Source organism: Miniopterus schreibersii (assembly GCF_964146895.1).
Source record: "Miniopterus schreibersii genome assembly, chromosome: 16".
NCBI classification, from domain to species: Eukaryota; Metazoa; Chordata; class Mammalia; order Chiroptera; family Miniopteridae; genus Miniopterus; species Miniopterus schreibersii.
Genome location: NC_138116.1, coordinates 13798754 through 13813090, shown reverse-complemented (window position 1 = coordinate 13813090; position 14337 = coordinate 13798754). Strand labels below are relative to the sequence as shown.

At 40.3% G+C, this 14337-nt stretch overlaps 1 protein-coding gene across 1 annotated transcript in view; it reads right to left on the bottom strand.

Annotated features, from left to right (window-relative positions):
• Positions 1–14337, bottom strand: part of TEX14 (testis expressed 14, intercellular bridge forming factor) — a 71437-nt gene that overhangs the window by 53700 nt on the left and 3400 nt on the right. Inside the window, exon 2 of the mRNA XM_081161814.1 lies at positions 1579–1715. Within this exon, the coding sequence (XP_081017940.1) occupies positions 1579–1714 (136 nt within the window). The 5' untranslated portion in view covers position 1715. The remainder of the gene's footprint in view (positions 1–1578; positions 1716–14337) is intronic.

Sequence of the window (14337 nt, the reverse complement as noted above, 5' to 3'; positions counted from 1 at the left end):
ACCGGTCAGGCAAGAAACTCTGCTTTAGACTGTGGGGAAACATATCACCCATTGATCCCGACTCTGAGGCTTTAGAGGAAATTCCCAGACACAGATGAAGTCCCGCTTCGTATCTAGTTACACCCATCAACCCCCTCCCCTGCTCTAGCTTAATGCCAAGAACTTGAAGATGCAGAATATTCATGTTCAGAAATGGCTACGGGTTGGACACTAATAAATGTCCTAAAACTCTGCTTCTCACACTAGGGGGTATGGGTAGGCAGACACTGAAAGCAATATGCCTATCTTGAACATCAAATTTTATGTTGAAACACACACACAGTGGAACAACACTCAGCCATAACAATGAAATCTTGCCATTGTGACATGGATGGACCCTGAGGAGGATAACATGCTCAGTGAAGTCAGCCAGAAAGAGAAAGACAAATACTGTATGATTTCACTCATATGTGACACCTCAAACAAACAAAACATAACAAACTCATAGATACAAAGAACAGATTGCTGGTTACCAGAGGGAAAGAGGGCTGGGGGGGAGGGGCAAAAAGGTAAAGGGGGTTCAACTGTGATGGACGGTAATGACGATGGATAGTAACTATTCATTGAGGGGTGACCACTTTGTACTGTCCACAGATGTCGAATTATAATGTTGTAATGGACACACACAAACACACATGGACATGTTATCGGGTAAAATGCAAAATTCTGAGGGGGCAAAGGAAACCTTTAAAATAAATTATTGAGCTCACTGTCAGCCACTTCATTTACAGACTCTAGGGGTGATATATGAAAAAGTTCAAGAACTTTTTGAGGAAATTATTTTATGCGAGATAGTTGGATCCTACAAAAATTGGGGAACCCTTCTGGAAGTCCTCAGGAATGCTATTGAGGAAAATGGAGAAACACTATAGAGAAATTAGGTCACCATGACTGTTCCACAAACCACCTGAGAGAAGCTTCATAAGCCTCTCCCCTTCAGTACTAAGAGCAGAGGGGGGGAATCCAGCAGGACTGGTTACTCTGAGAAAAGCAGGGCTGGATCTCCAGACTGGAGGCCAAATACCAGAGAGGTTTTGTTCAACTGTGGCTTTTTTGCATTTGTTCTTTTGAAGATTACCTGAGCTATGTATGCTATTTCTGTCTGCTCTATAGGCTGAGTTGCCTGTAGCCTCCAGCAAAAAAACCCACCTGGAAACAAAAGCACCAAGCACTTGGAAGGAGCAAGGATGAGGAGAGCTGTGAAAGGTGGCCTCCGAAGACTCAGTGGATAAAGTAGATTTGAAGGAAAAAAGGGAATCAGGCAGAATCAAAGGTGGGAAGCCAGGGCCTGAGGAGAAACCTTAGGAAACTAACAATAGGAAGACTGTATGGTTCCCCAGCACAAAACAAAACAGCCTCCAAGCGGTGATTTAAAACCTCTAGTGAACAATGACTGCACTGGCAGAGAACATCTCGTCTCATTAATTTAACTTCTGATTTCCCCAAGAACTCATCGTTTTAGGATATGCCTCTTTTTCTTTCCAACACTATGCAGAAATGTGTACCAAGTGGCACCTGCCATTTCAACACCATGCCTACCTTTCTTAAGAATCTTCTTCACTTTTACATAGCTTCCTTCTTTGACATACTCATGAAGCTGAGCTTCCAAGGAGTCATCTTTTAAGGAACCAAGCTGAACAGGACAGGGGATTGGAAGGTGAACAGCCCGAGACATCCTGTTTCAAAAGAAAGCAACATGCTTATTCTAACTGAATCAGAAATGCAAGCAAGCAACTTAGATTCTTTCACATTTCTTTCACTTTTATTTTCATTTATAATGAACAGGATTAGGGAAACAATTACTGAAATTCTACAAGATTAAAGTATATTCTCAACGTTACTGTTGAAATTGAAGCACTGAATATGTTTATTACTAATTCCCATGACTAAAATAGAATTACTACTAGGAAGTAAAATTAGAAATAAACATGTTTGTTGTATCATTGAGATAACTAGGAAAGTATTAACTCTGTAAGGTTAGTACACAAATGCAGTCATTATGTAAGAATGTACACAGTATAATGTAGTGGGTTGAGTACACAGTTCAGACTCTGAAGCTCTGTCGCTCCCTAACTATGTGACCTTGGAAAAATTATTTAATCTTGATAGACCTCAATTTCTTCCTCTGTAAATGGGGACAATAATAATCAGAAGTTTGCTGAAAGGTTTAAATGAGCTAATATGTATAAAGAGCTTAGAGCTGTGCCTGGCACCAAGTGAACTCTCTGTGTTTTTAGCTGTGACTATACACAGTACGAACTATGCTGAGAAATTTTAACTTTCTACATGTGGCATCCACACCTGACCATAATACAATCACGTGTTTGTGCCACACCTACTGTGCGTCTCAAATGTGACAGGTGCTGTGTAAGCCACCTCAAAGTGGATCACTGCCATCACAATGCTCATTTTAGCAGGGCAGACAAGTGGTACCATGTTGGTGCTCCATAGAGAGTGGATATGAAAAAAGAATTACACCCACATGAATCAACAAGCATGCACATCAAGGGCATAACTAAGTGCTACATGAGAGACACAGAGGGTGTGATATGAGGTGAAGTAAAAGGAAAAGCCATGAAGGCTGACACATTTGGTAGGTGTTCACTAGCCAGGAGGCATTAGGTTACTGAGAAGTAACACATTCTTAATTTATCCACTGACAGCATGTGGAAAATGCTTAAGTTGAATATTTTAACTTTATTTCCTTTGGTATTTGTTAATATCCACATCAGTGACTAAAAGCAGCATCCTGGTAATTCAATAATATCACAACATTCTTAATCAAACAATAGTAACTAAGAAAATACTCTTTAGTTTAAATATGAACTGAAGCTTTTTATTAAAAAAATATCTTTATTGATTTCAGAGAGAGGAAGGGAGAGGGGAAGAAAGAAACATCAATGATGAGACAGTCATTGATCAGCTGCCTCCTGCACGCCCCCTACCGGGGATCAAAGACCGCAACCCCGCATGTGCCCTTACCAGGAATAGAACCCCGATCTCCTGGATCCTAGGTCGATGCTCAACTGCTGAACCACGCCAGCGTAGCCATGTTTAATATTTTTGAGGAACTGCCATACTATTTTCTATAGTGGTTGCACCAGCTTTGTATTCCCACCAGCAGTGCACAGAAATTCCAGTTTTTCCAGATCTTCACCAAACACCTGGCAGTTCTCACTGGGAGTTTCAGCTACAAGCACATATTACTATTACTACTTCAGACTCAATAGTTTCCTCCTCTCTATGTAATAACCATTATTCCACACCTAGAGTAAAAATTAACCGAGGGCTTTGGCAAGATAGCTGAATTGGTTGGAGGGTCCCCGGAACACACATAAGAGTCGACCAACTGGGTTAACATTTCTATCTCAAAGTCAGCAAACAGTAACTTATACTGCAACAAAATGTCTAAAGGACAGGAATACCAACAAAAAAAGCCTACAGCAAATGGAATTCAAAACACGTTCAGAAAATCCAGTTCTTTCTTTTCAATACCAGCTTATCAGGGGAGAGCGCGAACGCAGTCCCCCACTACCACAAATTATGCAGTCGAGTTTCCCACATTTGGGGAAATCGCAGGGGTCAGCACATCCGGAGTGCAATGGATAAGCCTCGCCCTGGGAAAACCACCTTCTTGATCATGGTATCTCCCCTGCCAGGTAAGTATGAGCTGTTCAGTTCGCCTAGCACGTCACCATGGTCCTCAACACACTTTTAAGTCATGGTTAATTATATTGCGAGTTCTTTAGCCCTTCAGTTCTAAACTGCAGTGTTATTTACTTGACAGAGACTACGGTACATTCTTTTGGATACCCAGAGGAAATTCTGCTCCGTTAATACCATCAAACCAGCAGTCACCGCGCTGCTCATCTACATATCCCCGCCTCTTGTCACTTACGTCACTCTGATACTTAAGGCTGATAAATTCGCTGTAGTTAGGTCTGGTGACCACCCAGAAACCAATCGTCCACAGGCGTGGCTGGGGATAATTTTCAATTCCTCGCCTTTCTGGGTGCAGATTCTGGCGTGGATCTGTTATGATGAGTCTGCGTTCTGCGCTGCAAGGCAGGGCCAGTTTGGCTGGCAGAGGTCTGCAGCCCACAGAGGGGAAGATAGTATAATGGTTATGCCGGGGCTGGGTCGCGGCTCCACTCTGGGCCTAGGTCATACCCTCAAGTTTCTGTAAGTCTCCATCTCCCCAGGTTGTAAAGTGGGAGTAACATGCCTGTCTACCTAACAAGGTTTCTGTGAGAACTAAGAAAATGCATGTGTAACAGGCAGCCTCAAGCCCCTCCACACCCACCCGGGCCATTCCGCTTCTGGATAGGTGCCCTGTGTAGATGGGGGTCCCAAAGTCGGCTTCACTATGACTAGTCTGCAGTACTTGGCATAAAGGAAATCAGCATTCGGCCTGGATGTGGTAAAAAACCGAGTGCTCCTCCCTCCTTTTTAGACAACGAAAATAGATGACACCTATTGTCTTTCCTAACCTTTTGGGTAGGCCCTCTGGGCACAACCACCTCTGCCTTTAGGGTCTCTGGCTGGGCCTAAGAATAAACTTGGCAGATACAGTTTAACACAACAAAAGCATTCACATTTATTTAATGTAAGTTTACCTGACACAGGCGCCCTCATAAGAAAAGAAGACCCAAATAAGTGGCAACACCTGAATGCTTTCATATTAGGTTCAACAAAGTGAGGAGACTGAAAAAGTAACTAACATATATGGGGCGGCTAAAGGTAAATAGGAGTTGTTTTTTAATACACATATATCTTTATTGATGTCAGAGAGAGGAAGGGAGAAGGAGCGAGATAAAAAATCAATAATTAGAGTCATTGATCCGATGCCTCCTGCACGCCCCCTACTGGGGATGGAAGCCCACACCCCGGGCATGTGCTCTGAACGGAAATCGAAGGGCAATTTCTGGATCACAGGTGGATGCTCAACCACTGAGCAACGCGGGCCGGGCTAAATCAGTCATTTTAACAAGGTCTGTTTGTACAGAATTCTCTGGCTTTGACTCCCCTTCTCTGGGAATGTTTATTTTTCTCTGGTATAAAGTATCCTCCCGGCCCGGCGTGGCTCAGTGGTTGAGCATCGGCCTAGGATCCAGGCGATCAGGGTTTGATTCCCGGTCAGGGCACATGCCCGGCTTGCGCGCTCAATCCCCAGTTGGCGGCATGCAGGAAGCAGCCCATCAATGACGCTCATCATTGATGTTTCTATCTCTCCCCTTTCCTCTCTCTGAAATCAATAAAGATATATTTTTAAAAACAAACAAAAAAAAGTATCCTTTACGTGGAAGCTTTATCTCCTGCTTTCAGGAAGAAAAAGGGAGGTCAGAACACTCTTCATATATCTGGTGTTTTTCAGATGCTTTTAGCTAAAAATAATCCTTATGTCAAAATGGCATGCTTTGGGGTAGCATATTCTGTAACCCTTCAGGGTACTTCCCTCTTAGCCACACAATTTTTTAAAAAGCTTTGCTTTATTTTTTTGAAGGGTATTTTTATTTATTTTATTTTTTTAATATATCTTTATTGATTTCAGAGAGAGGAAGGGAGAGGGAGAGAGAGAGAAACATCAATGATGAGATAGTCATTGATCGGCTGCCTCCACCCCGGACTGGGGATGGAGTCCGCAACCAGGCATGTGCCCTGACTGGGAATCTAACGGCGATCTCCTGGACCCTAGGCCCACGCTCAACTGATGCTCAACTGCTGAGCCACGCCCCACAGGGCTGAAAGGTATTTTTAATTAATAGTGATAAATTTCCCATGCAGATGATTAGGAAAAGACAAAAAGTGTTTATTTAAATTAAAATAAATTACAATCCCACTAAAAAATTACCACTGTTAATACTTTGATATCATATGTGATAATTTCAATTCTTTATACATATATATTTTAATAGGGTTACACTTCATACCTGTTTTATAACTTTTTTCATTCATTTTACTATATACTGTCATAATTTTTATGATCACTATTCTGCTGCTTTCAGTTTACTGCCATCATATCTATCTCTACATCTATCTATCAATGTATCTATCTATCTCTGTAATGAACAGACTTGCAGATATATCTTTGTGAATAATTAATAACGGCCCTGGCCGGGTAGCTCCATTGGTTGGAGCATTGTCCAATGTGCCAGGGTTGCAGGTTCAATCCCTGGTTGAGGTGCATACAGGAAGCACCCAATGAGTGCATGAATAGATGGAGCAGCAAGTCAATGTTTCTCTCTCAAATCAATAAGTAAAAAATTTAAAAATAACAAATAATTATTTCTTAAGAGTAATTTCTAGTTGTTTTCCCTGTTATTTTAATGTTTTAGGCATCTTAAGAAATGCCTTAAATTATTTGGAGTAGAGGTGACATATAAATATTCTTAAATTCTTTACCAACTACTTTTCCCTGATTCCTTTAATCTTTGAAAGTGGAGATCTCTTTTTAATTTCATGATTCATAGTTAATTATAAAAAGAACTTCAAGTTAAGAATGAGAAGGAAGACTAAATTATATAATGTTACATGCAACAAAGAGCAGCATATGAAATTGAATACTATGATTAAAACTATTTCTAAAAAGGCAAAGTTTAAGAAACTTAAAGGAAATATACCAGAATGCAAACTAACATAATTATGTTAGTGTCAATACAGAACTATGGACTAATGTTCCCCCCCAAATATTCTGTAACATGATTATATTACGTATAGTAAAATAAAAGTTTTAACCCTAATTATATACATCTAGTGCCAAAAAATGTTCATACTTTTTGACCCAGAAATTTCTTTTACTTGACCTAAAGGTAGTAATTCTACAGAAAGACAATGTCCTATGCACAAGGGTATCCATCAAAGGTTTACTTACAAATGCAAAAAAACAAAATCACCCTCAAACCCTAGATATCAAATAGAGAAGTGGAGCATTTAGCCAATATAATAGTAATATAACAGTTAACAACATGAAAAAAAAATTGTTATCTAAGGTTAACAGGAAAAAAGGGATATGAAATAGTATGCATACCATGACTGCAATTTTGTAAAAATATGTATCCTTAAGGAGAATTACTAGAAGAAAATGCATTAAAATTATGTTACTGATTTTGAGACACAGGTTATATACTTTCAATACTAGACACTATTTTTCTTCATAATTACGGGACCAAATTCTAGTTGAACATCCACCATAGGGGTATTTTGCATAGTATTTAAAGAGTTTGAAAGCAGGGTTTAGCATCAGATAGACATAGCTTCAAACTGTGATTTTATCATATTTTAGTTGTCATCGCTTGAATTTACCCTCCAGGAATGAAAATATTATCAGTGATTGTATCCCAGAATAAAACAATTACAGTGACCAACGAAGTCAAAGATCCCAAATAAGGCAATATAGAGGAAAACAGCCCCACACCCAGTACAATAACTATTTGTAGAGTTCCTGAATACCTAAGGAAGGGCAGCACTAAACGCACCTACCAATCCGTCTCTTATCATAGATACCCTGCCAATACTCCATGTTCCAACAGACTATGTGTTCTAACTTACACCTTCACCAGATTGTTAATAAGTGTTTAGTTTTTCCTCTCTACAAATAAGTTATAATCCAAAAAAGCACTCAACGTAAAGAAAAAGTCTACCACAGCCCCACCAGCCTAAAATAACCACTATTTTAAGGAAAAAAGCCAATAAATATCTATTTTTCACACAAGAGACCAGGGGAGAGCGCGAACGCAATTCCCCACTACCACAAATTATGCAGTCGAGTTTCCCACGTTTGGAGAAATCACAGAGGTCAGCACACCCAGTGTGCAATGGGCAAGCCTCACCCTGGGAAAACCACCTTCATGATCATGGTGTCTCCTCTGCCAGGTAAGTATGAGTTAAGTTTGACCCGGGCACTACCCGCTGCCGGACACACCACTGTAAGATTCGGGTCACTCCTGAACCGACTCTAAGTGGCCTTTATCTACATAATAGCGAACAAAAACTCAGATTTTCGTACTATATCTCAGTATTGGTACCAGCGGAATACAATGCATATTTTCCCAGGGAACGCGGTTCCAAACGGCCCCACATGTGTCATCTACATACTCCACCTCCCGGCGTTACGTCACTGCGTTACTTCACGTGCACCCCGTGGGTCGCAGCCCGCAGCAGCGCACCCTCGAGAGGCCTGGGAAGGTCGGTTCCTACCCCGAGTCGGGGCGACGTAAGTGACGTCTACCAGGCTAGTTTCCTGACCGAAATCCCCCCATCTCCCAAATTTGTGTAGCTGAAGGTCTTCTGGCCTCCCCGTGTGGAGTCCCCTTGAGCAAACCGACACCTAGCCGTTTAATCACTAGCCGGCCTCAGGCGGTCCCTGGACACAAACAGCCCGCGCGAGCACGGGCGCCATTTCCTCCTACGAGGGGAGGGGCAGGGTGTCCGAGCGAGAATGCTGACGCTACGTGCTAGCGGGGTGTATTGCGAAGAGTGAGGGTTTTGGCATCCAAGATCTGGACTGCAATTCAGTGTTCACATTGCTCGACAAGACTCTGGCCTCTGGATGTGTTCTAGCAGTTAGTACGTAATGGGGATGAACTATCCAGTCAGACCTCCCACCCGGCTCAGGCTTTGTCTCCTGCTAAAACAGTCCCCAAGCTTCTGCAATGGACAGATGTCCTCCAAGGAATCCACATGAATTTTTTTTTCTTCTGATCTTAGTTTCTTTTCTTTTTTAAAGGTCTCACTTATTACTGAACTAACCTACTAGTGCAGAAAGATATTAACAAAGAGAAAAATCATTCTTCCAATAATTTCCCAATAAAACACACCCAACTGTCAAGATAGTGGTGATCTTTTCAGTGATTATGGTGAGATGCAGGCAACCCAGATACCACTATCAAAAATAAAGCAACTAACTTTCCCACCTTTAGAGAAATCACAGGGGTCAACACATCCATAGTGAGTTAAGCCTCAACTAGGAAAAACCACCTGCATGATCATGGTACTCCCCCTCCCAGACAAGTATGAGCTCCTATGCTGGTAAGCCTCCAGACTCCTCCCTGCACAAGACTGTTTATACAGGGTTACTACAAAAGCCAGTATCCACAGACCTAACTCAGTATCATTAGATATTTCAAGAAACAGAAGCTTCAATATTGCTTCTAATTTTTTTCTGACATCTTCAGAATACTGGCATCCCTTAAGATCTGAGCATGCACTGCATTTATTTGCATATCCACACCCTTTGCCCTGTGATGTCACTCCCTTTGCCTTTTTTTCTCCTATGTCTAGTTTATTTAGAAGTCAACTATAAAACACAGAAGAAGACACATACATAAGTCTTCATAACTTTAGTTCAGGAAATAGTTTCTTATATATGACATCAAAAGCAAAAGTGGCAAAGGAAAACCTAGATAAATTTGACCTCATCAAAATTAAAAACCTTTGTTCTTCAAAGGGCTCTGTCTACAAAGTGACAACCCAGAATGGGAGAAAATATTTGTAAATCAAATCATATATCTAATAAGGAATTTGTACCTAGAATATAAAGAATGATTACAACTCAATAAAAAAGACAGCCCAATTTGATATTTAAAAATGGGCAAAAGATCTAGGTAGATTTTTCTTCAAAGAAGATAGGCAAATAGCCAATGAGCACAAAAAAAGATGCTTAACACCATTGGTCATTAGGGAAATGCAAATCAAAACCACCATGAGATACTACTTCACACCCAGTGGGATGGCTAGAATTAAAATGACAGATAATACAAACGGTGAGGATGTGAAAAAACTGAAACCCTCATACACTACTGGTGGAAATGTTAAATGATGCAACCACTTGGAAAAGTCAGGCAGTTTCTCAAAAAGTTAAACATAGAACTACTGTATGATGCAGCAATTCCACTCCTAAGTATATACGCAAAAAAATATGAAAATATATATGTCCACACAAAAACCTGTACATGAGCCATGGCTGGATAGTTTATTTGGTCAGAGCAGAGTCCCTATACACCAAGATTGTGGGTTCAATACCCAGTCAGGGCACTTACAAGAATCAACCAATGAATGCATTAATGATGTTTCTCTCTCTCCCTTCCTTCCTCCCTTTTTCTTTCAAAAAATCAATAAATAAAAATTTTTAAAAGATGCAGAGAACTTAGAGAGGTGGGAAGTCAGCCCTCTACTGGTGAACAGAACAATTACACCCTACTCTGATAGGCAATTCGGTATAGGTGAATCAACATGCATATAGTAACCCTTGCCCACACCAAAATACACTACTGTTGAACATAAAATAAAACAGAGGAAAGCGGAAATGCAGGTGCCCACCGCCACAAATTATGTAGTTGAGTTCCCCACATTTGGAGAAATCACAGGGGGCAGCACACCAAGAGTACAATGGGTGAGCTTCACACTGGGAAAACCACCTTCATGACCATGGTCTCTCCTCTGCCAGGTAAGTATGTGTTGCTGGTGTTGCCTGACACCTCACTCTCAGATTCTAAACACTAAACATATACAGTCACTCTCTTCATGCAAGTTCTAGACCACCACTTACAAAATAAGGACTTCTCCAAATCTTAGTAAAAGCCAGACAATAACATATTGGATACTGTAATATTTGCAAAAATCAGAAATGTATGTATAATGTGAACAAGACACTGCACTCATTTACATACTCCAAGCACCTTTTAGTGACATCATTCTATAGCTCCTGACAAATCTATCATGGGGTTTTGTTGATAGGGCAGGCTGAGTAATAGCCCACCAAAAATAACCAAGTCCTAATCACTGGAACCTGTGACTATTATTACCTTACTCTGTGGGAAAAGAGATCTTGCAAATGTGATTAAGGATCTGAGATGGGAAGAGTGCCCTGAATTATCCCGGTGAGCCTAATGTAACCTTTCAGGGCCCTGATACAATGGAAGAAGGAAGCACTGGCAGGCCTAACAGATGTAAGGACAGGACAGAAGAGATAACAGCCTAGAGAAGATGCTAAATTGCTGTCTGTGAAGTGGAGAAAGGGAGAACAAAGAATATATAGATGTAGCCTCTTTTTAAAAATCTCATTTATTGATTTGCAAGAAACATAGCTGTGCTGTTTCAGTTATGTGTTCATTTTGTTGACTCCTATATGTGTCCTGAAGAATCTCTCTACATATAACCTCTTGAGACAAAAAAGAAAGGTAAAAGAACTTTCTTGCAAAAGTGACAAATCTTGCAATTAAAACTTCTGCTCTCCAGAATTACTTACAAAACTTACAACAAGAACTGACTGAAGTCTACGTGTGAAAGACAGTAAGTAATACCCTAAGGCAAGCACATAAACAGAAGAGAAGAGAAAAAAAAAAAAAAAAAAAAAAAAGCACCCTTCACAAATCTTTTTTTAAACACTTTAAAACAGGGGAGAGCGCGAACGCAGTCCCCCACTACCACAAATTATGCAGTCGAGTTTCCCACATTTGGGGAAATCGCAGGGGTCAGCACACCCGGAGTGCAATGGGTGAGCCTCACCCTGGGAAAACCACCTTCTTGATCATGGTATCTCCCCTGCCAGGTAAGTATGAGTTAGGGAAGTTGCCTGGCACTTAACCCTCTGAGTCAAATCACTCTAACAATAGGATCATTTTTATCACTCATTCCATCGACCCTCTTACTTCTGGAATAGAGTCTCCAAACTACAATTACCGTGAAGCAATAATTTCTATATCTAGATATTGCCAAAATCTTAGGAAATATACGTCTAGTATAAGCATGACCAGCAGTCACTGCGCTTATCTACATATTCCACACCCCTTTTGATGATCTCAGCAAGTCCATTTCCTAGTCGTTAGTGCTGCTGTTCAAATAAAATAAAGGTAAAGACACTCCACAGATTTAAAGATAAACAATAAAAATTTGTTCTTTCCTTCAAGGGCTTGGAGCTAATGATATCACTGTGATGTCTGGCACAGGTCATCAAGGCACTATCTACATAACTGAAAAAGCAAGTCTGAAAAGATGAAATTTGGCAAAATCACATTTAAAAGTCCAGTCCACCTGTTGCTAAAAAGTAGGTTATCAGTTCAAAGTTTCAGGGACATGTACAAAACATGCTCTTTCAAATACGTGGAAAATGATCACCCTTACTTGAAAGACGAGTTGCACAAGCACTAATTCTAATTTTGAACTGAGAAAACTAGGGAAAAGTTCGCATAGCCTGTGACCCCTCACTTTTGAAGAAGCCGAAGAGCTCTGCGCAGCGGGAATGTGATGACAGCCCTCAGGATTAGAAACCCACCTTCATGATGAGTGTCTTTTCTCCCAAGAATATGTTCTGACATATTCTTAAACCTTCCATGCTCAACACTACACAGGTCATCCTTTCGGCTTTTCACAGGTGCCTATGAAATCTAGAGCAAAACTATCAGAGAATCCATCCTACAAGAAACTCCTGAGCCCTCCTAGAACCATAATACACTCTTCAAAAAGAGTATATCCTGTCTTCGGCAATGGTTAATACACACATACACACACACACACACACACACACACACACACACACAATCAGTCTTCTCAATCCTCCTTCATTGTAAATTGGAATTGGAGTTTCCAAGTTTTAACTGTTTTGTCTCATCAAGATTCACACTAGAACCACCCTATTTTCCAAACTTCCTACTTTATATGACTCTTCTGGTATTCTCTCTTCTGCCAAAATAAAATAGCCACAGTTTTACATCTCTAAAACACGAAAAAATGCCCTGGCTGGTGTGACTCAGTTGACTGGAGCTTCATCCCGTGCACCAAAAGGTTGCGGGTTCTGTCTCTTGTTGGGGCGCAGATGAGAGGCAACCAATAGATATTTTTTCTCTCACATCTCTCTCTCCCCCACACCCCCCCCTCTCCCCACCCCTCCTCTCTCTGGAATCAGTAAACATATCCTCCGGTGAGGATTAAAAAAAACCAAAAAAACCCAGAACAGTAAGAAATAATGCTGTTTTTAAAAATCTTATTAAAGATTAACACACAATAACTGAGAATACAGAGGTGTCTGAGATTGAGGGAGAAAAAAGTATAGGGTTGGAGAGGGGACTATATGATATGAACTGCATCTACTAAGATTTATTATATACCTTTTCTGTGCCAAATACTTCATATTTGTTAATTCAATCTTTCCAACAAGTAGAAATATTATCTTCTACTTGCAGGTGAGAAAACTGAGTAAACTTGCTGAAAGTCTCACAGTTGGTAATTTCTAGAGATGTGATAAAAACCAAATTTGTATGACTCCAAAGCTTATATCCATCACAGTGCCTCTCAAACTTTTTCAACAAGTAACCCCGATTACAAATGAAAATAAAAACATATACGTAGGAGGCTTTGGGAGACTACTGAAGTGTCCAGTTTAAACAGACTTTTCCTTCAAAGTCTTATGTTTATCTTATGTATTTTTATGTTTTCAGTTCACTCTACAATATATTAATACTTATTCAATAGAAAACATTTTAAGTGGCTTACCAATTAAATAATTCAACCCTTCTCTCTCTAAAAAAATACCTATTTGAGAAAACCTAACACTATAGGAAGGAAGATGCACCTTCCATATAAATCCTATAACTTTATTAGTTCCTGGTGCCTGGCCTCATAAACCTGGATCTCAGTTTGAAAGCCTCATTAATACAGGCTTTTTAAAAAAATCTTAAGGCCTGGCTGGGCGTGGCTCAGCGGTTGAGCATCCACCTAAGATCCAGGCGATCAGGGTTCAATTTCTGGTCAGGGCACATGCCCGAGTTGTGTGCTGCAGCTAATCAATGACTCTCATCATTGATGTTTCTGTCTCTCTCTCTCTCCATCTCCTTTCCTCTCTCTGAAATCAATAAAGATATGTTAAAAAATTATAAATAAATAAATAAATAAAATAAAAAATAAAAAAATCTTAAGAATGATGATGATTATAGGCAACTCAAGGGTCACAATAAGATATAAATAACACATAATTGTATAGCTACAGATAGCTTTAGTTTAACTCTCCAATGCCAATGAAACAAAATTCTAAACACTGCCGATCCCACTGAATTTGACCAAACTAATTGAAGAGCTTTCCTTGAATATATTAACACCATCCCTTCTCCCCCAAGACTCCGGCTGCTTTACAAGTACAAGCATGAATCCTCCCTGTGGACAACATTTATGAAATGCCCACTGTGTGCCCAGATGTGGATCCTACTAGAGGTTAAGCAACGTATTGACTGGCAAAAACACACACATTTTTATCAGTCCTACCAGACTTTCTTTGCCCTACCAAATAGGGGACAAACACTTCTCGAA